A 25,275-nucleotide genomic window follows, 5' to 3' on the forward strand; every position below is an offset into this window, starting at 1 on the left:
TGAAAAGGATTCTGTAGGGGAAGGGGAGCCAGTGTAAGGCAAGGCAGAGAGGGGAGGCAGAGGAGGAGCGGCGTGAGAGGAAGAGGAGTCTTGCGGCCGCATTGAGTATAGAGCGGAGGGGGGGGAGAGACGGGAGGCCAGTGAGGAGGAGGTTACAATAATCAAGGCGGGAGATGATGAGTGCGTGGATGATAGTTTTGGTGGCATCCTGAGAGAGAAAAGGACGGATGCGGGCGATGTTGCGTAGTTGGAAGCGACAGGCTTGGACAAGGGAATGAATGTGGGGGGCAAAAGAGAGAGAGAGAAGTATTAGATTTCTTGCATTCTTCCGACTAAGTCGTTTACGATTAAAAACTTCTCCACCTTACTGCATGCGACCACTGGTGCTGAACCTATGTTATGTACATTCCATTGCAATGGAAACTGCTCAGTACTGCCCATTAATGGAAGGCTGAACTGCTAGTTAAAGCAAGATATGTAACCACACACAATGTTGAAGAATGATCTCTAGTGTATCTACGGAACTGTGTACTGAAATAAATTAATGAAATACATTCAACTGAATATTGTTCAATTTTATACTAGTGTAAAATGTGTGTGGAGTTTGTATGTTTGTGTTTGCGTGGGTTTCATCCGGGTGCTCCAGTTTCCTCTCGTAATCCAAAAACATACTAGTAGGTTAATTGGCTGCTATCAAATTGACCCTAGTCTGTGTGTCTATATTAGGAAATTTAGACTGTAAGCTCCAATGGGGCAGGGACTGATGTGAGCGAGTTCTCTGTACAGCGCTGCAGAATTAGTGGCGCTATATAAATAGCTGATGATGATCTGTACACCTTCAATAGTATAAAGTTATAATATATGTAACAGACGGTTTATAAAGATTTATGACTCGGAAGTGATCTCTGTACTTTCTACCTACCCTGTTCCTAATAGCAGGGGGAATGCTCCAGCCATGAAGTTGTGCTCTCCCATGCTCTTTCCAGATGTGGGAACGGATCTGGCGATAATGTTCATGTTTCTTCCCCCGTAATGGCACAGCATCAACATCTCTGGAAAAACATATAGAAGACTAAACACAAGCATTTAAGACAACATGTGATGACATCACAGAGAGTGATGGTAAACGTCTGATCACTTATGTTCAAATCAAGTCTGATGACCTCCTGGAAAATGAATAATGTTTCCAGTTATCCTAGTGCGATTATGTGATTACTTTATTGTAGAGTGTGCAATATGAAAGTATTTGCTGTGCACACAACTACACCCACCTGGTTTATGTATCCTTACTATCCTGTAGTGTATTGTACATGCTGTCCCACATATATTCAAAGCTACAAAACATTTGTATGTAAAAGTAAATCAACTCTATTTCACTTTGCTTTTCAAAAGCAGGCAATAAAGGGAAAAGTCAGGACATCAGGACGTGTCAGATAGCAGAGAGTTTATAAAGACTAAACTTTATAAGCATTTTCCTTATTCATAGTAGAGATCCAATTGGAGGCAACCATTGATCTGATGGTCTCCAAATGGTCCTCACCCAGATGGGTACCCAGGTCCCTCTCCCACTCCTTCTTGTGCGCTGTTCAGAGTCTAACATGTTTTCGAGGAGAATATGATAAAGGGACAAAATCATGCCTCTCAGTAGCGGAGAGGAGACACTGCGTCTCAAACGGTAAGAATAGCTGTGAGCTACCAGCCGACAGGAATGGGTTGAATTATTATAGCACAATTTTTTCCAAGTAACATTACGGTGAAAAACAAAAATGTATTTATGTTGACATTCTGCTGATTCACGACAGCAAACTACTCACTCAGTATGCGAGGTATTGGGTGCATGAAAATTCACAGACTGGTTCCGTATAGCACTGTTTCCCTGACCAGCAGAATACATTACAGAAGATGCAGACCGAACTCTAGTCAGTGTGGGTTGAGGCACTGGTGGAGACATTTCTGTTCTCCCCTGCGGTCCACTAGAAGAGCTAAACAGTCTGTCAAATCTGTATATGTAAAACAAGATTTCAGAAATTTCAATATAGCCAAATGAAGCATTATGAATGTAGAGGCAGCACTGACCAACAATCCAGAATACATATAATTGAATTTGTATCAGTTATTTATCAATGTTGCTTTTAAACAAACATTTGTAAAAGAAAACACAAGGGAAAATTAAAATATGTAAAACAAATCTTATATAATAATGACTCTTTAGAAAGAGATTTGAATTTTAAAATAGACTTCCTGTTCTAAAGAACAAATTGCAAATATATTACAGAAAGACATAGGGGTAAATGTATTAATCTCAGATTCTAGTAAATGGACGATATTTGGCGACTTTTCCAGCCAAATTTAAACGGCAATGTTTAAAGGCAAGTTTTGAAAACTTTCCATTAGCTTATATGCAATTAATTAGATAGAATAGGGTCTATATTGCAAACACAATCCATATCTAATTTATAGATATCTGCAGATGCCATTAAAGCGGGCATGCCATGTATGCTGGACATCATACTGTGTGTTCCTCCACAAAGAGAAAGTTCTTCAGTTTATAAAGATTCAAGTAACATTAGATACATTGTCACATAGCATATATTTAACCATTGATGAACGTTATGTAGGGCCTTATATATATATATTGGACCCGTAGTGTGTGCCAGAATCTTATTCAAAAAGTAAAATATAGACTGGAGAGTGCCATACATTTAAATATTTTGAAACCTGAAACATGTGAAAACTTTAATTCTTCACTGCAACATCATTAATATTTTACACTTACACCTTCCAGAAGGAAGTTTTCTTCATCTGTACAGCCTGCACATCCTTTGAAGCTCTGCAAAAAGAAAAAATAATAATAATAATAATAATAATAATAATAATAATAATAATAAAAAAATAATAAATAAATAGTAAAAAAAATAAATTGCTGGGTATGATCACTGAACAAAATAAAACCGCAAAATATTCTGGTAGCAAAATATTTTCATTAAGTGATAAACATCTGCACGATGTCTAGGATGGAACCCACCTGGCAACAATTCAGAACACAGGTATAAAATGTATTATTGGTACAGCTTGCCCAGTATATTATAGTAAATGTAGTAAGTATATGAAAGTTCTGGCATTTTTGAAAGCAGCCTATTTGTATAACAAACGGAGGCAAGAATTCACATGTTTATTAGCATCTGGTCTTAGCCATGTACGGGGATGATGTCAACTGGATAACTGCATTCCATTATTAGTGGGGGTGCATCATCCCATGTTTCCTATAGTGTGTGTTCTGTGGAAATGGCCAATGGTGAAGCATACAGCTTCTTGTTGAATTGCAGATTACTGTATATTGTGTTTGAATCCCAAATGTAGATGGCTTATTTAACCATATGACCAGAGGTATTCCTTGGCACTAAACATTATGTAGTAATAATGGTGTTGAAGTTGCCCTGTTTGCAAGAGTGACACCAGCCCTCATGACCGATCAGAGGAAAATTAGCTGGGCATGCTCAAAGTATTTGCCTATTGGCCCAGTTAAATCTAGTTGTAATTGGTTGGATCAGAGCAGTCTACTCCCTCTCAGATTGGCCACCGTGCTCAAACATCCACTACGATTGGTGTGGTATATCCAGGTTTGTTTGAATTTATAGCATGGGTGGGGGCTGATTTTAGATCTATATAAGGAGTAGATGTTGCTGTATTGGGAGCGCCATCTTGAACTTTGAGACAGTTCTCACTAGGTGTTATAGCTCCTGTTGACTCGGTTTGGAACCTTGTCGGAAACAGGGTTCTTCAAAGTCTCCGAGCCTAGTCACTTTGTTCCCCTGACTCTGTCCCGGCCCTGCTGGTAGATTAGTGAATGGGTGGATCATCATCAGCAGAGGCATATTTTTAGGTCTGCAAGAGCTGCATTTGTGTGAACTTGCCCTTACTGTACTTGAGAGGTGGAACAGGTGACAGAAGGAGCCATCTGACATAATTCAAGTGATTTGGAGGAAAATAATGCTCCTTATTTCTGATCTGAATTTCTAAAAAACGTACTCACTTCTGTCACCGAGATATGCGCTGTCTCCATGTGGACAGATTTAGAGTTGAGGGCATCCTAGCTTAACTCTAAAGAGTGTAAACGTGAAACTGCACAGTACTTGCAAGCTATATGCAAGAGCAGGCAGCCTTTCCAATGTATGCACAGCCCTTTGCTTTGCTCATAACTCTAAATGACTACCTTTGTGTTCCGTCAGATTTTCAGCTCTGCTGGTACTCATTATCTGAGGTACAAAGTTAATGTTATATATCTATAAAATATATAAATAAATGGAAAATGAGATTTTCACATAAACAGCAGTCCTTCCTACTAGATTAATTCCATCTATTCACAAATCACAAGCCAGTAATGAGCAGTTAACAATAGTTGACCAAGATTTTCAATGTCAGATTACTTTACATTCTGAAATATCTATATATAAATTCCTACAATATTCCTATACAAAGTTATAGCTGTTTTGTGCAGTGGTTATAAGAAGGCTGCACACCTTTATGGAACTTGCAGGTGTTTGTGATGTAAAGACATCAAGATAAATCTTGAAAGCACATTTTCCACTTTTGATGTGACTTTGCAACCAACAAAATGCAAGTGACAATCAAATATACAATTTGAGGAAAAAGAAATTAAGTGGAACTAAAAAACAGCGGGTTACTTCCTGTTCAACTGGTTTCCTTTAATCCTCCATGGCAACATACACTATGGGGGTTAATCCCCCCCTGCACGTGAGTCAGGAGAGGAAAAAAGACACACCGGGAGGGTACATAGGGCCACGCCTCCCTCCTTTGTCTCATCTGGCTTTCTCCAAGCTGAAAAATATCTTTATACCATATTAGAACAACAAACCTGCAGCCATGGAGAAGTAAAGGATACCAGTTTAACAGGTAATCCACTGTTTCCTCCTCATCGGCAACATTACTGCACTTAACATTTTCCTTACAATCAGCTGAAGCTTGGATATTAATACGATAGTGTTTAGTTAAAGTATGTTTGGAGGACGAGACTGCGGTCTTACATAACTTCCATAGAGGCAGATTCCTTCTCAAGAAGTCACCATGGCACTTGTTGAATGTGTTCTTAGGCTTTGAGGCACGCTCACCTTCTTTACTTGTATGCCTCTATAATCCAAGATTTTATCCATTTTGCCACTGATGCCTTAGAAGCTGGTTCACCCTTTTCACTGCCGTCGATCAAAACAAATGTCTACTTTTTGCCTTAAATTCCTGTATTTTCCTCAACATAAATTTTAATGGCACAGACCAAGTCCAAATAATGAAATCTCCTTTGAGTTCCTTGGTTTTGGACATAGCGAGGATAGAACAATTTTTTGTTTAATATGAAATTATTGTACTACTTTTGGCAGCAATTTCTGCATAATCAGAAAAGGCTCCTCTGCCAAGAGAGCTTGAAGCTCCGAAATTCTCCTCTCTGAGGTAACTGCTACTAGAAGAATTTCCTTCATTGGTAGGGATTTCATGGGAATCTATTCATAAGGTGATTCTGTCAGGGTCTCCAATAGCAGGTTCAAGTCCCAAGGAGCCCCAGGGGAGCGATAAAAGGGTCTTATTCTCCTTGCCATCTACATAAACTTTATTATATAAATATTTTCGGACAAACTTCTGTGTAACAATGCTCCAAGAGCAGATATTTGGATCTTTAGTGTATTAACCGCTAGACCTTTGTCAAGCCCATCTTGCAGGAATTTAAGTACAGTACCTATGGATGTACCTTTTGGTGAAGACAGTTTCAGAACACCATTTACACAAAAGTGTCCTAGATTATAAAATATGTTTTGGATGCCAAGTTTTCGTTTCATCTCGAAGCGTAATGATTACCCTACTAGAAAAGCCTTGGCATTTCAAATGTTTGCTCTCAGTAGCCATGCTGCCCGTCTCCAGAACCCTGGATTTGGATGGTTCATCAGACCATGATGGATCAGATCTGGCTGCAGTGGATGAACCAAGGTTTCTCCAGTGCTAGCAGTAACACATGAAGAAACAAGACCTGTGAGGCCAAAAGGGAAGTATTGCTATTAAAAGGTTACCCTGTCCCTCCTTATTTTCTTTAGCACTTGAGGGATCGTGGGCATTGGTGGAAACACAGAGCCCAGACTGAATTGTCATAATAGAGAAAAGGTATTTATGGCCTCTGCTTCTTTGTCCATATGGGTGGCATAAAACATTGTCTTGTTACCAAGAGATCCATTCGTAGATAGCCCCAGCATTCTACTAGTTTGTGAAATATTTGTTTCTTCAATGCCCATTCTCCTGGGTGCAAGATGTTTTCACTTAAAATATCTGCAGTGGTGTTGATAGTGCTTGCTATATGCGCTGCTTTCAGTCTGCCAAATTGTTCTCTGGCTCCAGCAGTAAAGGCTGAACTTTCTTTCTCATAGCGTTGCTTTCCATGTTCCCATTGATGATTTACATAAGACACTACTATCTGGTTGTCCGAGTGTATTCCGACATGCTGACCTGTAATGAGATCCTGCAAATAAATGCATGCTTCAACCACAGCCTTCATTTCCCTTATATTTGTGGGTAGAGTGGTTAGCTATTCCTGCCAATGGCCTTGCGCCATCTGGTTTTTGTATGTGGTGCCCCAGCCAAATAGACTTGTGTGTGTTGTAATGACTATATGTTCGTAATCAGTAAAGGAACCAGAGTGCTGTTTGCGGATCACCACTGCAGATCCTCTCTCATCTCCTTTGTTAGTGAAATCAGCTGACCTTGATTTTGTGTATTTCTTTCACACCTGGATAGAAAATTTAGTTGAAGACTTCTCATGTGTCATCAGGGCCATGGCACCACCTCTATGGCTGAATGCATAAGACCAAACACGCTGAGGCAGTCTTAATCTTTGTTTTCTTTCCGATGTTTGAAAAGCCTTCCTTTGCGCTGTATCTATACACATTCCAAGAAATTCTATCCTCTGTGTTGGACATAAAGGACTCCTCCTTTTGTTTATTATCCAGCCGTGGTATCTCAGGACCTTCAGCACCTAGCTGGGCTCTCTATGCATTCTCTGCTGAAAATCTTGCCATTAGGATGTCGCCACACTGATATGCCCCCTTTTCTCAGTTTTGCTGTGACCACAACTAAAATTTTTGTGAATGCCTTTTTGTGATGTTGACAGTACAAAGTGAAGCCCCTCATACTGATAGTGACAGCTGACTATTGCAAATCTGAAATGTGGTAAATTGGAATGTGGAAATATGCATCAATTAGATCTACTGATGTAAGGAATGTTCCTGCCTTCATTGCTTTGAGGGTGGTTCTCACTGACTCCTTCTTGAATCTCCTGGTATATGTTTATTGAGGTCTCTTCAACCTAGTATAATCCGAAAGCCACCATTGTTTTCTACTATGAAAATCTTTGAATAAAAGCCTTTGCCTTTTTGCTTCTGTAATTTTGCAAATGACTCCGATTCCACATTTTTAGATTTCACTTCCTTAGCACATGTTATTTGCAGCTTCTGTGATTTGGTGATCTTTGAAATACTCCTTGTAGAGCAGGGGTGTCCAACCTTTTAGCTTCCCTGGGCCACATTGGAAGACGACGAGTTGGTTTGGGCCACACATAAGATACACTAACAATAACGATAGCTACATACAAAACATAGAAAACAGTTATATGAGAAAAAAGTGATATATATATATATATATATCACTTTTTTTTTTCAAATTCCCCTATACTTACCTTTCAATCGCCCTGTTCAAAAAATCCTCTCTAGTTATTATACTATAATCACTTTTTGTATTGTTTCAATGCAATATCAATAAAGTGCATTTAGGCCAGGCATTGTATATCAGGGTGCCCTGACCAGGCCTGCGGTACCTGACATGTACATCACTGTGACCCCAAATTGTGACCTGTTTTGCTAATTACACTACTATGTTAGTTAAGGGATAACAACTTATAATGGGCCAAAGAGAATAATATATAATGCCCCATTAGTAATACAAGTAGAAGTATGTAGCAGGGAGATAAGGTCCATGATGCTCCATGACCAGGTGACTTTTATTCACTGGTCAGCGTCCCTTGAAATAATAAAAAAAAGCCCCCTTAACTTACCTTTTAATCGGCTTGTTCTCCTGTCCTCTTCTCTTCTTTTCTCCAATTCTGTGCTGCTGATTGTTCTTCTTGCGCGGGTGTCTCCTCTGTGCTGCGCTCTGCAATGGATGTTGGGCGTGATGTCATCACGCCCAACATTCACTGCGAGCACCGCACGGAGGAGGAGACAAGGGAGGGAGCCGGAGTACCAGCTGACGTGACCGCAAGGTAAGTATTTTCTTTTCTTTTTTTTTGCAGGATTTTTTTTTTCCATTAACAGTGCTGCCCCCTTGCCACAACCAAAACTCCTTCTGGGCCACATTTACAGGCGTGCTGGGCCGCATGCGACAACCCTGTTGTAGAGGTTGTAATAAGAAGTCCAGTCTGCAATCTTGCTGTATCGAAGATTGCACCCACTTGTCTGTTGTGATTAATGCCCATTCTGCTGCTAAACAAATTGTAGAATTCTGCTTCCAAGCTTGACATCCACCATCGAGTGGGTCTCTCTGGCTCCTTGTCTCTTTTCTGGCAAAAGAAACTGCCTTGAAGTGTCAGGCTGATAGTGTCTTGTGTAACCTCTTCCAGGTCTATAAAGGCTTGCTTCTCTATACTCTGAACATGGGCTTGGTCCCCCTGAACACATGAAGAGAAAACCTTTTTTGGTAGGTCTGTCTTAGGGAAGACAGCCTGACTTTCTCCCAGACCATTGTGAAATAATATCATCTAATTTTTGACCAAACTGATAATCCCCTTAGAAGGGGAGTGATATCAGTTTAATTTTAGACTGCAAACAACCATGGGTGTAGCTATAATGCTTTTTTTATAACAACTGAGGAAGCCATGGTCCTATAAGCTTATCTAATTGCATCCAGGAATGCTTCACACATATATTCAGTTACCAACTGCATATCTTTGGGCAATCTTTAGTTCACTCCTCTTTATTTCATCCTGTATACATTTTCCCCAAACCATTACCCCAGATGCATAGTGCTCTGGCTGCCACGGCTGTAGCCACACCAGGCCTTAATGCTGCCCAGAAATCAGGTGTAAATTATTATTTTTTGTCACCTCTTTCAATCCATAACATCTCTGAAGCAGTTATCTTGAAGGAATTATAGTTATTTGTCAGTCTGGCTACTGCTGTGTCCACCCTTGGGGTGCATATAGTCTCCTCAGAAGAAAAAAAAAAAAGTACATTCCACGAAATCTAATCATCTTAAGAAAATGTTTATCTGAGAACTTCCATTCTTCTGATATAATACTGCTGATAATTTTATTCAATGAAAAATGGCGACCCTTCTTTTTAGGCCCCTGAAACAATGTTTCCTGCAAAGACTGGCCCCTCTGAAACATCCTCAATTTCCATCACTTTGTGAATGGCTTTTAACAGATTTTCCAGCAAATTCATGCTGAATTAAGCTCCTCTTCACACACACAGCTGAACCTTACTCAGTAGACCAGCAATGCCCGATTCCACCTGCTGCACACCATACCCAATCTTCTGAGGAAACACCAATTACTGACCTTGACCTTTTAGACCTCAGTTGCTGTAATCATCTTGGTAATAAAACGAAAGAAGAAATACGCCCGTGATTGGTATATCCCATATTATATATAGTATCAGCTGCATGGCAATATAAATGCAGATACGTATATATAAATCATAAAGACATTCTTTTTGTTTAGTAACAAAATGTTTCATCCAATGCAATCTTCATCCAATTTAACAATATGAGAGTGAGACAGTTGCTGTTCCCTAGAACTACATTTTGTACACATTCCTCCAGAAAATCCTACTTTTTTTTTAAATCACAACAAAGAATGTTATGCTTCTTTTTTTTGCAGTTTTCTCCACAACCCTCCCACTTCCAGTCTGGGTTTCTGATCAAGAGACAATATTGTCGATTAATATTAGCCTGCACACTAACTAGCTAAAAAAAATGTGAGCTATACAAAAAAAAAAGTCGTTGGTGCTTTCCCTGACCTGTGTCCTTGGGACCGTTTCTCCTCCATATATATATATATATTAGTTCTATTTGGTACACAGCATGTAGATATCGTGTCATATACAACGCTCCACCATTGCTGTTGGAGGTTGCACCATCGTCAAAAGGTATCACCGGGTTGGACAAGGTGCCTTATATTATGCAACTCTTCTAGCTGCTGAAGGATGCAAACCCCTATAAAGCAGGGCATCGCTCTGAATACTGGTGCCATGCAGCATCTCATAGCTGCCGGAGGATGCAAACCCCTATAAAGCAGGGCATCGCTCCGAATACTGGTGCCATGCAGCATCTCATAGCTGCCGGAGGATGCAAACCCCTATAAAGCAGGGCATCGCTCTGAATACTGGTGCCATGCAGCATCTCATAGCTGCCGGAGGATGCAAACCCCTATAAAGCAGGGCATCGCTCTGAATACTGGTGCCATGCAGCATCGCATAGCTGCCGGAGGATGCAAGCCCCTATAAAGCAGGGCATCGCTCTGAATACTGGTGCCATGCAGCATCTCATAGCTGCCGGAGGATGCAAACCCCTATAAAGCAGGGCATCGCTCTGAATACTGGTGCCATGCAGCATCGCATAGCTGCCGGAGGATGCAAACCCCTATAAAGCAGGGCATCGCTCTGAATACTGGTGCCATGCAGCATCTCATAGCTGCCGGAGGATGCAAGCCCCTATAAAGCAGGGCATCGCTCTGAATACTGGTGCCATGCAGCATCTCATAGCTGCCGGAGGATGCAAGCACCTATAAAGCAGGGCATCGCTCAGAATACTGGTGCCATGCAGCATCTCATAGCTGCCGGAGGATGCAAGCCCCTATAAATCAGGGCATCGCTCCGAATACTGGTGCCATGCAACAGCTCATACCTGCCGGAGGATGCAAGCCCCTATAAAGCAGGGCATCGCTCCGAATACTGGTGCCATGCAGCATCTCATAGCTGCCGGAGGATGCAAGCCCCTATAAAGCAGGGCATCGCTCCGAATACTGGTGCCATGCAACAGCTCATAGCTGCCAGAGGATGCAAGCCCCTATAAGGAGGACATTGCTTCGTGAGTAGGCTGGTCCCACCACTTATGTTCTGTTAACATTCAGTGCAACTGCTCGACTTTCTATCCTCCTGCTACTTCTGGCTAAACATAGAAATAAGTAAGCACAGAAAATAATAAACCTGACCTGCCTGACTATTACAAGGACTGGAAAAAAGACACAGAAAGGAGGGAGGCGTGGCCTATATACCATCCGGATTTGTCTTCTTTCCTGTTCTGACTCACGTGCATGGGGGATTAACCCCCATAATGTATGCTGCAATGGAGGAGTCGGAGGAGAAGGAAAACTAAAATACACTGGCTGCTTATGTGTGCACACCACTAAACTAATACTTTATGGTATGCACCTTTTGCTTTTTGTTATAGCAATGAGTTTTTTTAGATAAGTCTATCAACTTTGCTATCTTATCCCACTCTTCTCCATAGCCCTCTTTAGCGCATGCCACAGGTTTTTAATGGGATTGAGGTATGGCCTCTAGCTGGGCCATTTGAAGACTTTGATCTTCCTTTTTTGAAGCCATTCCTTGTTTGACTTGGATGCGACTTGGTATCTTCAGCTTTCTGAAAGAGGCCAGCAGGCCAAAATGTTATTTGAAGCTAAACATTATGCCCTCTATCCTAACTAGAGCCCCTGTCCCAGCTGAAGAGAAGCAGTCACCACCCTGCTTTACAGTAGGTATAGTGTACTTTGGGTTGAGCCGTTTTGTCTTTGCGTGAAATTGCTGTAGGTCTCTTTGCAGCCCTATTTATACGTTTTCTCCTTGTCCTTTCATCAAAGGAGGGACATCCTGATCGTGGCAATGTACCTGCCACATGTTCTACACTTTTTGATGATGGTCTTCGCATTGTTCTATTGTACACATAATGTCAGTGAAACACTTTTATAACTCCCTCCTGATTAGAACCTTTCAACAATGAGATCCAAAAGAATTTTTAAAAGATACTTGCGGACCATGGCTATCATACTTGGATGCAACCAAGACTACTTAAAGAAAATCCTACAGTAGGCCTCGCCAGCCTGTGGCTCTTTATGCCTTTTGATATTACAACCAATAGCATCCTTTGCCAGTAGAGAAGCAGCCAATAGCTGGCAAGGAATGCTTGGACTTGTAGTTTCAAAACACCTGGAGAGGCACAAGTTGGCCAGGCCTGTCCTTAAGGAACAGCAGATCTTTATTGCTGGCAGGTGTTTGTCAACCTTTGAACAGGATTTTTTAATATAATTGGTTAATTCTGAACATAACTGCAGTCCCATTATAAAAGGGTGTGGCACAATTATTTCACTTTTTTTCCTAAAACATATTTATTTGTTTTTCACTTGAGTGCTGTTGGTTTTGATTAACGATGGAAAAAGGTCCGACATAATTTCAGTAAGGGTTTAGAGATTATTTTTTTTAGATTTATTGTACATTGTGGATTGAGAAACTCAATTCCATTTGAAATCTCAAACATAAAAGGGGCAACTCCATTAACCACAAGGTTCAGCAGTGGCCCCATGCATTATGTTTCTGTACAAATTATGGTAAAGATAAAATCTCTCATTTTTGCTCACAACCCAACAAGCTGCAGGCAAAATGAGCAAAGATCACTATCTACATATCACACAAAAACATGACCTGCAAGGTCATTACAGACCCTTACGGCTAAATTGAATCATCCGCAAAGAGGTGCCTTAAATCTTTGTATAGTGACTGTAGTCACTGTGACACAGCAACTAGATAAAAGTGGATGATCATTAATGTCATATATTGTACCTAAATAATGTCTGCCTCTGCATTTGGAGAACGAAACAAGGTTTTAAGCACTGGCTGGATTACATCATTTGAAAGATATTTACATTTCTTAAGCTTTTTTTTTTTCTCATGTATTTGCGTTTTAAATCTACTGCTTTATGCTGACAATTTGACCATCTATTTTACAACCTTGTCTACATTTTACATGTCGACCTTTTAACTGTGTAGGCATTTAGACATTTTGACTGCCTACCGAACCCTTTTGCCACTTCCAGTTTATAAACTATAAAGCACAGTTGTCTGCTAACACTCAAGGACTTACCTCAACATTTCAGTCCTGCGTACTGCATCCTGAAGTTCCATTAGTTTCTCCTTGTACTGGTTCCGCTCCATCAGTACACGTGCCATTTCTGTTCTGGTGAATCGTTTTCTCTGGGCAGCAGGAATATCCACCTATAAGAACCACACATTATAGATGGTGGCACCCTCCAGCTTAGTGGCAGTACATGAAAGTCATATCATTAAACAAAAAGTATATAACAGCCAAACAGAGAATCTCTCTGACCATCTAGTTGGAAATTATTATTTTTTATTTTTAAATCTGCCAGGAAACCCGAACCCAAAAATGTAAACAAAATATATGCATTATAAACCTAGAAATCAGAAGAATTACAGTCTACACCCTACAGGCGACGTGTACGTCTACATAGGTATATTAAAATATTTGAATACCATACCATCATAGTTGTAGTGTTTTTATTTTTATAATTTACAGACTATAGTGTCTGCAAGATCTATGCTGTAAAATGTATTTGCTTACTAATACATTTGTACTATTGTATTTCTATTTATTACCTCTATGCACACAGCCTTCACACTTAACCACATCATCTACCAATGTAGTGTAATTGACATCAGGTTTGCAATTCTTTGAGTATTTGCATTGTTTGCATAAACATAATCTAGCCATCTTAGTACGCATATATGTTGGTTCACATCAAGTCTAACCCTGTATATAAATTGAATTTCCTACAATACATCCATCCAGTATCCTTGAAGCTGTGGCATCTACAAATACTATCAATGAATGTTTAAATTTATGTTTAAAGGAATGTTTAATTCTACACAGTTTTAATGAATGTATATAGGTTTTAAGAAGCCCATCTGGTGTAAAAGTTTTGTGAAGAACAAGAGTTTTGGTATTTTAATATTTCATGGAAACTTTCCCAAAATAACTGACAGCTATTTCTTGCTTGTAACGTCACCTTCCTAAATGTATGATATAACAACTTTTTATATAAAGCAAAGTTGAAGCCTCTTATGGAGAAACAATGTTGCAACATTGTTTCTATATCAAACACTGTAATTGATGGAACACCTTCCCTAAACGAAGTTCAAGAAAAGTATAACAAGTGTTTAGAAACATTGTTTGTTCAATTTGAATTCATTTCAAAACCTCTTCACTGTATAATTGTCTAAAATTTTATTTACCCATATATTGCCCACAATGGACTGTTTTATTTCCTGTAAAACCGAGTTGTTCCATAAAGGGATACATTAAGTGAATATTGTGGATAATGAAATCATTTTACATTTGTCCCAACCGCGTAAAATCCTTTGCGTAGGTAAAATTCACCCAATTATTGGCAACCCTCGATTATGTTAAACAGCCTACCAGAAGTTCATAACACTAGGACAGCATTTGAGGGGACGATTCTGTGGATCTAAGAGTACAAAAAGAGGCCAAATGCTGCATGTATACTGCATAATAATATAAATATTTGCTTGGGACTGCCATCCCCCCTAGACCAAGTTTTTGGTCTTTAAAGGGTAATCAAATTAATTCTAGAAATTCCAAAGACTCTGAAGTGTATGGGCAACAGAGGTAAAATATTAAGCTGGAACTAGATAGGTAGTTATGCAAAATAGAAAATAACCTAGGCATTTTTAATATATTAACTATTCCTGCAATGGTCAATATGCCATTATGGATTAAAACACCCAGGAGCTACATCTCTTTGAACTGTATAGTCATCAAGATGCTTAAAACTGTATATAGGTACCTCTGAGTTTTCTCTGCATTGCTTTCTTGCTTCATCCAACTCAACACGAGTCCTTAAAATGAAGAAATGGCAAGTTAAGCATTTTTATAGTAATAATAAATCATAATTTCTTCACAAATAAGCAGCATTCAAATATGTGAAGCCTAAAACTATACACATAATGTTTGCAATTTATATTTGACATAACACTCAATTTTTACAGCATAATCCAATGATGGAGAGCATAGTCCTACATATTAATATACAGCTCCATAAGGCACTTGTACTTCCCTCCATCCCCCCACTAGAGAGACATGTATTACCGCTATACCTGGGAGCCGATATTAACTGCATTTAATGTTTTTTTATGAGGTATATAGGTCAGTGTAGGACCTGCATATAATGAGGTGCCCTTGATGCTGGGATGCAGGCTTAAATGTTTTGATCAAAATATAAACTAATACCACATGTTTGCATTTCGCTAGAAACACTCAGATATGCAGTGTTAAGGATAAGCGCTGACAACAACTGTTGTTTTGTTTTGTAGACATGTATCACTGTTTAATCCATAGGACTGTTCCCTTCCATCACTGGATGATCATGGAATAGATCCTAGGACCTTGAGGATTACACAGACACCCTGGTTAATGAGGAAAACAGAGAGCAAACCACTGGAAATTACTTTTATATGCTGTGTATTTAAAAGGCACAGGCTCCAATTTATGGAATTTATTTTACATTGCAATACACTGACAAATTGTATGTTATGTTACACTACAGGCACTCCTTATCCGATTATTATGCAGTATGTTCAAACAACTTTAATACGTGACGTACGTTCACCACAAAGGATCAGAATATATTCTTAACTAAAATCTATATTCCTCAATTACTGGTAAGATAGACTTAAACGTTTCTGTTTAAAGCAATCTGCGTTGTGGTGCATTATGATTTAAGTGATACATAATTACTCTTCATTATTATGATAAACTCATTGATCAGACACCACAATAAGACATTTCAAGAACCTACAAACCAATGTATAAGAGCACAAAAAATGTAAAAGCATAATATGCAGTGTTTATTACATGTATACTACTTTATGTTCAATATTGCTATGCCGTATCACAACTGAAATTAAAATTAATACTTCATCTCTTTCTGCAACAGTGAATATACATTTTTCAGATTAACAAAAAAATATGTTTTAACAAAAGGCGATACTTTGATTAAAAACACCTTTGGATAGATGGTAAAATGAGGAGTCAAAAAGGAGACTGTCAACATTTCCAATAAAATACATAAAAAGTGATGTCTGTGTAGAAACTATAAACATTGAGTTCTTCTCTCTTCAGAGCGGATACCGTACTGGAATAAGAGGCTAAATAACATAGCTGTCAATACTGCCTATATTTCAGCTGCCCATTGCAAAATTCAGACCCCTGGGAGCCTGGAGGTCTTCCCTCAGCCATGAGACCGGCCAGCATGAGCGATTCCTGCGGCCTCTATCCCATGAACCCATCCAGTCTCCAAATAACCAATCCACCAACCACCTCCCAGAATCCCCATTAGACCTAGTGAAGAGGCTCCCGGACTTGCACACACCAGATGCCACCTCTCACATACAGCTGCAGTTAGGCAACAAAACATAGGGCCAAAACTTAATACAGGTCGCGATTCAGATCATAAACAACAGCTCACCTACAAGTTCATGCGGCTCTCGGAGCAACGCTGTGGACATTCCCATCACCAAAATTACCGGACAGTAATCAACTGAAAGGGGGGAGGAAGAAGCATCAGGAGTGTTTCTTGCAAAGCTTTGGATCTGGTGAGTGTGCCCAAATGTACACTGTAAGACCCAATTATTGTGACACTCAGGGCCTTTATACCGCATCACTAGTGAACTGGTGAAGCCCCCTATAACAGGCAAGGGTCTAGAAATAATTACTCCATCACAAGTGGCCCATATCCGTTCCAAATCCAGGGCATCTAACACACTGTCTGGCATGCATCACCAAGTCAGACCCTTGTATCTGTCCATCTGGTGGAGTGCAAATCTGTGTAAAGACCCATTAGAGTAGTGGGATCAAACACAGGCCACCTAAGTCACAATGTTCCCCTGAAAAAGCGGATGCTTAATAAAACACATAGGGACATGAAACATTCACAAACTTCAAATTCTGAGAACTATCTTAACAGTTTTGACAGAAGCAGAGGCGAGAGGATGCAGGAGGATTCAGACTCCACACACACTAAACTCCGCTCCGGGGCTGCTGGATTGGAACAGTGATCTGCACAATTCTGTATGATATACCTTATATATTCTACTTGTATGTTAGTACTATAATAGTACAGAGTAATATTACCAAATGTTTTAGACCTTGACCATGAATGGCCTAGTCTCAGGTACATTATATAGAAGATCTCATTGGTGGCATATCCCATCCCAAAAGGCAGCTTTCATAAAACCAACCACAGGCCTTGGGCTCATATTTGGTCCTAAAGACAGTCACCTTAAAGCTCACAATCTGTAATTTAAGTTTGGCGCTATATCCAGCACAAAGGAGATCATTTTGTGTACCAATTTGCAATACACATTTGTGTACATCTTGGTGTATTGAAGTAAGTGATAATGACTTAAAAAGGGTCATGGGCCCACCTATGACTGTCTACTATAAACATAGCTGTGTGCTTTTTCAATCAACTCCAAATTCACATACAGCTTCTATTAAAATGTTTCAACCATATAAAAAAAATAAAAAATCTCAAGCTGATGTGGATCAGCTGTTTAAAAAGAAAGAAAAAATTCTGTCTGCTTCAGGCAACCAAGTCTGAACTCCAGAGACTCAGCAAGCCCACCCCCATTTAATGGAGGAAGACATCACCTGGATACGGTTACATACTTTTCAAACATCCAACAAGATAAAATTCACACTTCAACAAGAAATTAAAAAAGTAGTGAATGATTTCAAAACAGTAATCACAGTTTTAGACAACAGAACTGATGCACATAAGCCAAAGACGGATGATCTTTGTGTCTACCAAGATTCAAATGCGAAAGATATAACCAGTATCATAATGGTATTTGGGGGGTCTTCTGAAGGAAAAACAATAAGATCTCAAGAACAGATCCACACAAAACAACAACACCTCATTTAATGGTATTCCTGAAACTGAAGCCAACTCAGTCTTTCCTAATGAAGGCCTTTCCAGCCAAATTTCACCAGACCAGCTGCTCCTCATTCAAAGAGTGAGTTATTACTGAATCAATACCTTTAAAGTAAAACATTAGAGCAAGTCAGAACATTTTGTCAAAACTCGGAATTCACACCTCTGAACTAACTCGGACCCACCTTAGTAGAGTGAATGGTATTTGTCTGGTACAAGCTCTGCTACATGAAAAATTCACCATTTTCAAGAACTTCCCTCACAGCGGATTGTCTCTTGTTTATAACATAAAAACACTTTTAACACATTGCACTACTTTCCCTAACTAGCCTCTCTTATTCTTATTTAATTGTAGGTTATGTTGCCTGTTTGCACACTTGGTTATTTAAGTTATTTAAGTTGATCAATGTTTTACTGTTCTTAATAGTAGAAATCACTTCCTGGATTTAATTACTTAATTAAGCTGCACTTCAAGGTGTCTGTCAATGTCTATCAAGTCCACTGTGGCCTCCCATACCACTACCACTTATATCAGAATATTATCCTTAGCTTACTTCATGTGTAGAACCACAATGTGTTTCTGCCCTATTAGGCCTTTTTATTTTTGGTCTTGTTTTTTTATTTGTTTCAATTGTTTTTTTGGAGTTTTTTTTGTCTCTACTTCCAGTTCAGGGAGAGGTTTAGATGAATAAAAATGTAATTGGCTTCTGACACCAGGTACCCAAATACTGTACTGTATATTTTGACCCAAACTTTTTTGGTCAATATTAAAAAAAGACGTGATTCTACCAGGAAATGCACCATGGTGTTGAGTCCTCTCAGACGGGAAGGGGCAGACATATCCTTTTTACAAGAAACCCACTTGACAGGTATTAATTGCTCTTTATACAAAGGAAGATGACAAGCGCTAGAGTAAAAGGGGGATGGTGTGTAATATAATAGTGCAACCAGCCAAAAAGGAGTGTACTTGGCTAATATATAAAATGTAACAGTGATAGAGGGATCATAGGCTAATTAAAATAAAATAAAACAAGTAATCTGACATAATAAAACTAATTAAAATGACATAAAAACCACAATAGGAAATAGTGAATATTAATAAGAAACCATAACACAGTCCGCTTGTGTACAGTAATAAACAGTATTGATATTGATGATGATGTTAAATGTCCTTATTACTGGACATTATTGTTAGAGACTGGACATTTAACACCACCATCAATATTGTCAGATTCTGGACATTTAACACCATCATCAATATCAATACTGTTTATTACTGTACACAAGCAGACTGTGTTATGGTTGCTATTTCTATGGTTTTATTTATGCACCAAGTCAGGGTCAAGCCCCCTTTTTCTCAAATACTCCAATGCATTGGGCAAGTTGTGATGGGACACGTAATTTTAGGAGGATGCTTTAACTAGGGTATTGATACTAAATTGGATAAATCTAGAAAAAAAAATAGCCAAGAAATGTTATCTTTAAAAGAGCCTTCTAAGCCCCTTTTATCTAAAAACCAAAATATGTCAATCCTCTGGTTTTTTTTCTCCACAATCTACCATTAAAGGTAAGGACATGCAGTCCACATGCTGAAAGATTATAATCTTGTTTTTATGACAAACCAATAAGCTCAGGCAGTAAAAAAAAAATCTCTGAATTTAAATATGTATTTCATTTACCCATTTCCTCTTAACCATGAGGTCAATACTAGGCAGATAACAGATCTATCCATTTAGCAAACAAAAATAAATTACTCCGAACACAGAGAAAAGCCTTTGACCTGGCTAGGAGGCCCTTCATGTTCATATGGGCTTCTCCAGGGAACTTCTGAATGGTATTCAAGCCTTACACCTCAATCCCTTTGCAACAATTTCAGCTAATGATTTAACAACTTCCTCTTTTACAATCCCTTTGGTACTCACCAGGTTTGTCCTTTATCTCCTTTAATATTTGCTCTAAATGAGCACTTGACAGATTGATTGCTGTATAAATAAACAATAATTAATCTATCATGTTATACAGCACTGTTGTATAGGATACATAGCCCTTTGCATCACTGCCAGTTCCATTGAGGCTTACAAATTAAAACACACACACACTTTTGCTCCATTTTTTCAGAAACCAATTAACCTACCATATATTTCTAGACTGAGAGAGAAAACCGAAGCACCAGGAGGAAACCTACGAGAGCACATGGAGAACATACAAACTCCACACAAATAGGTCACTAGTCTGAATCAAATTCATGATCCTAGTGCTGTAAGACAGCTTATAAATTAATCAAACTATCAAGAATCAGCTCAGGCTGCATCAAACAGAAAATCACTTGTATAGGCGGAAGATATCCTGGTAACTCTAGCTAACCCTCTTACCTCCCTTTCCAACCTGTTTAAATAAATAAATCACTATAGCTCTCTGCCCAATAACAAAATTAATATATATAAAATTTAAGTTACTTTGATTACAACAATGAAAAAACTACTTGAGCTAAACATGAATTTTAAATGGAAATCCCACGAAGTTAAATATCTTGGGAGTTTACATTACAACTACTAAACTACTAAACCAACGTCATCATGCCAATATTCCACATGTCTTAGCAGCTATTGTTTATCCTGAAAGAAATTCCTGATCTCATGGATGGGCCACATAAAATCAATTGAAATGAATATACCACCATGGCGGCCTTACTTTTTTCAGACACTTCCCATTTATGTTCAACTTCAACCTTAAAACATCGTTATCCATCTACCTACTCCCCCTCTCTATATAGATATATAGATCTATAAATCTCTCTCATGATAATAAACTAAATTTTATAATATATATATATATATATATATATATATATATATATATATATATATATATGTCCGAAGACATCCTAGAGTCATGACGAACATCTTGAAGAGGCCTGGGAAAAACAAGATTTTAGTAGATATTATCTAGCTTTGCGTCTTGCCAAGTGCATGGGTGTCACCTGCAGCTGGAAAGGTTTCTTTTCCGACTTTGTCATCACTTCTCTGGCTCCCTAACCACCAATGACTCCCCATCTATTAACAATCAACCTAAAAAGAGGATTTATGTACTTACGTTAAATCCGTTTCTCTGATTCCGTCTGGGGGACCTTCCCGGTCAACCACTTCAAATCTGCCACAAATAATGGCTTAAAGGGAGGCCCTTTAAGCATGTCCAGCACCAGGTTGAGATCCCACGGTGCTGTAGGCGAAACATAGGGAGACTGAATATCCCTGAAGGAAAGTCCTAATATCTGGCAAATCCGCTAATTTCAGGTGAAAAAAAGACTGAAAGTGCCGATACCTGAACTTCTAGAGAATCTAAACGAAGCCCTGCTTCCAGGCCATCTTGAAGAGAAGCCAATAAACGAGGAAGACGAAAGGAGGACGTGTGACATGTCCTATTTTCGCACCGTCTGATATAGGCCTTCCAAATCCAGAGATAGGTGCAAGCTGAGACCGGCTTTCTGGCTCGCATCATAGTGTTCGCCACGCTGGAGGAAAAAACCTCTAGCCCTCCAGAGGCTGGCTTAAACAGCCATGCCGATAAACTGAGCTGAGGTAAATTCTGGTAACGGAAGGGGCCTTGCAGAAGAAGGTCGTCTCGAGACGGAAGACGGAAACCCTGTCCTTCCGACAGAGATTATGTCCGCGTACCAGACTCGGCGCGGCCATGAGGGAGCTATTAGAATTACTGGCAGACCTCCCTGCCTTACTCGTCCGAGTATGCGAGGAAGCATGGGGATCGGAGGAAACAGGTATCCCAACCTGAGCTCCCATGACATCGTCATGACGTCCACTGCCACCGCTAAGGGGTCACTTGCCCTTGCGCAGAACCTGTGAACCTTTCTGTTGTGTCTGGAGGCCCTGAGATCTATGTCCGGAGGACCACATCTCTGAACCAGGGATTGGAAAATTTCTGGATGGAGTGACCACTCCCCTGGTTCTGGCCAAACCAAAATTTGAGCTGCAATACTCATTGCAGCTGCACTCCTGGTTCCTCCCTGCCTGTTGACATATGCCACGGCCGTGGCATTGTCTGACTGAACTCTGACGGGGTGGCCCTGGAGGAGGGACTGGGCCCCACAGAGGGCCAATAGAATTGCCTTCAACTCCAGCACGTTTATGGATAGGGCCGATTCCTGAACCGACCAAAGTCCCTGGAGCCTGAGGTGCAGGATTAACGCCCCCTCAACCTTTTAGGCTGGCGTCCGTCCTGGCTATGATCCAAGACTGTGGAGCGAACACCTGCCCACTGTCTTGTGATCCTGAATCAGCCACCACTGAAGTGAATCTCTCACCCTGTCCACAGATCCCACTGAAGACATCGAGAATGGCTCGACCGAAGGGGATGGTCTCAAAGGAGGCCACCATTTTTTCAGCAGCCGCATGCACAAGTGCATTGAGGGGCTGGGAGAGGACAAGACCTGAGTAGTAATACTCTGAATAGAACTGATCTTCTCGACAGGCAGGAACATCATTTGCTAGCTGGTGTCCATAATGAGCCCTAGGAAAACCATGCGTTGACACGAAACCATCTGGGATTTCCTTGAGTTTATTAGCCATCCATGGTCCTCGAGAACCGCCAAGGTGAGGGATAAGTAATGACGTAAGCAATTCTCCGTGGAGGATTTGATGAGCAGGTCGTCTGACTAGGGCACGACCTGAACTCCTTGAAGGTGAAGACATGCTGCCATAACTGACATGATCTTCGTGAAAACCCTCGGAGCCGCTGAGAGGCCTAAGGGAAGGGCCAGAAACTGATAGTGTAAGGATCCCACCGAGAATATTAGAAGAGACTGATGTTGGATCCAAATGGGAATATGGAGGTATGCATCTTTTATGTCTATGGACGCCATAAACTGATTCTACTCTAATCCGTTTATCACTGACTTTAGGGATTCCATTCGAAATTTGTCCACCCGTAAGTGCACATTGAGGCCCTTTAAGTTTAGGATAGGACGAAAGAACTGTCCGGCTTCCTGACCAGAAACAGGTTTGAATAAAACCCCTGTCCTTTCTGGAAATCTAGGACCCTGCAGATAACTCTTGGAGAAAGAAGAGAGGCGACACAATCCTGTATCGCCTGCCTTCTTGATGAATCTCGGGGGAGCGGGGTCATGAAGCGATGTGGAACCGGGCCCAGCAGGTCCATCCTGTAACCCTCTGATATAATGCCCCGAATCCAAGAATCTTGGGAGGACGCTGCCCACTGTTCCTGAAACAAAGACAGACGTCCCCCCACTGGTGCCCTTTCCAGGAAAACAGAGTGGTCGTCAGGACGCAGGCTTTTCCTGGGTCTTGGAGGCCTGGTGTCTAGCTGCAAATTAGGATCTCGCCCTGGCAGAGGAGCCTCGAGAATTGGGCTGTCTGCCTCTAAAGGACTGTCCTCTAGGCAAGGAGGTCCTCCGAAAAGGCTGACAAAAGGAGCTGACCCGAGGGTTTCGGCTCCTGCTAGGGAATACAGGCAAGGAAGTACTTTTGCCCCCCGTTGGCTGGGAAATCAGGGTATCCAATTCCGGACCGAACAAACCTGCTGCAGAAAAAAAGGAATGGTTTCCACTGACTTTTTTGATTCCGCATCTCCTTCCCAGTATTTCAGCCATAATGTTCTTCTTGCTGAAATAGATGCAGCCTGAATAGAAGAGGATACAGCCGCTGTGTTCTGGGCCGCCTCATAAAGGTACCCCGATGCCTCCTTCAAATGCAAAGCCAGGGGAAGTAAATCAGAGTCCTGCAAGGCCTCTGCCAGCTGGTCTGCCCATGCTTCCATGGCTCTAGCCACCCAAGCCGAAGCAAATGTGGGCCTAAAGGAAGAACCTGCAGCCGCAAATATAGATTTCAGCTAAGATTCCACTCTGCGGTCATTGACATCCTGCAGAGATGCAGAACCTGGAGCTGGGAGTAAAGTGTGCCTGGCCAATCGGGTTATTGGAATACTCTCCCAGCGAACGACATCCTCCAACTGCAATGGGTACAGGGAAGAGAACCTTTTGGGAACAGAGAACCTCTTATCAGGCTTTTTCCAGGCTCCTTCTGCAATATCCTTAAGTTCTACGGAAGGGGGAAAACGGATAGCCTTTCTTCTGGCCTTCTTAAAGAGACTTCTGTCTCTAGGAGTAGTATCCTCCGGTTCTGGGAGGTCCAACGCCTGTCTCACTGCTAGAACCAAATTATTAATAAATTGGCTTTTAGAGCTTTCTTCCTGTCCCAAAGGTTGAACCTGGTCAGGATCAGAAATAATTTCCCCCTCTTCCTCTGAAAACTCCTCAGAGTCTGAAAGGACCATAAGGGTATTTTCAGATCTAGGCCTCCTACTTTTAACAGGCGGCATGTTTGGGGATTCAAGTAACTGGTTTAGTTTATCCAAACCCTCTATAAATGCTGCAGACCATGCCGGTTCTGTGGGAACAGGGGCTAGGTCTGTACAGGGAGGCCCAACTGAGTACTAGTATTATTAGCCACAGAAGATAGCAATAGATTATATTGAAAAACCATCTGTGCTAGGGAGGAAACCGACTGTGTCAGGGAGGCCACCCAGGCCGGCTCCTCCGTCAGTGGGACTGAAATCTACTGGGTTTGCGCAGAGGGGACCCCTGCTTCGCATGCAGAGCAGAGCGCCAAAGGGTCCTTCTGCCCACAAGGTAATTTTACATGACATTTTGAACATGTGAAATATCTTTCTATAGGGCCCTTCCCCTTATCTGTCATCTTTATAAAGGAAGGCACACCAAACACACAGACTTAATTGTTAAATTTAGCTGAGTAGAGAGATAGAGAGAGTAATGCATGGAGAGAACAGAGTGAATAACAAGTAACCAACTAATCTTGTCATAAAAGTTGTACTTGGAATTTTTTTTTAAATACAATATAATATATATATATGTATAGGCAAGTAGGGAGACTATAATGTAAACCCTTACTAGCCCAGTTCGTGCACAGCAAAACAGATTATGTGTTTAAATAAATCAGATATTTAGCCCATAGGACACAAAGGGGAGAAGTCCAACAGCAGTGTCCTGTGCCTGCTCCCTCAGCTCTGTCCACTCTTCCCGGGCTTCTCTTGCCAGAAGGCTGGGATAGACCATCTCTCTCTGGAAGGAGGGGGGAACTCTATGCTTTAGCTCCCCCCCCCTTCAGTAATGCTGTCTCCGCAGCGGAAGATGACTTGTAAAAAAAAAA

The 25,275-nt window shown here is 40.6% G+C and overlaps 1 protein-coding gene across 2 annotated transcripts in view; it reads right to left on the bottom strand.

Annotated features, from left to right (window-relative positions):
* Positions 1-25,275, bottom strand: part of LOC142107562 (C-Jun-amino-terminal kinase-interacting protein 3-like) — an 87,771-nt gene that overhangs the window by 21,345 nt on the left and 41,151 nt on the right. For both annotated transcript variants that reach the window (XM_075191063.1, XM_075191062.1), the window contains exons 11-15: positions 14,930-14,981; positions 13,189-13,319; positions 2,777-2,830; positions 1,815-2,000; positions 923-1,052 (exon numbers count right to left, since the gene is read on the bottom strand). In XM_075191063.1, coding sequence (XP_075047164.1) covers positions 923-1,052; positions 1,815-2,000; positions 2,777-2,830; positions 13,189-13,319; positions 14,930-14,981 — 553 coding nt within the window. The remainder of the gene's footprint in view (positions 1-922; positions 1,053-1,814; positions 2,001-2,776; positions 2,831-13,188; positions 13,320-14,929; positions 14,982-25,275) is intronic.

Source organism: Mixophyes fleayi, chromosome 11 (assembly GCF_038048845.1).
Source record: "Mixophyes fleayi isolate aMixFle1 chromosome 11, aMixFle1.hap1, whole genome shotgun sequence".
NCBI classification, from domain to species: Eukaryota; Metazoa; Chordata; class Amphibia; order Anura; family Limnodynastidae; genus Mixophyes; species Mixophyes fleayi.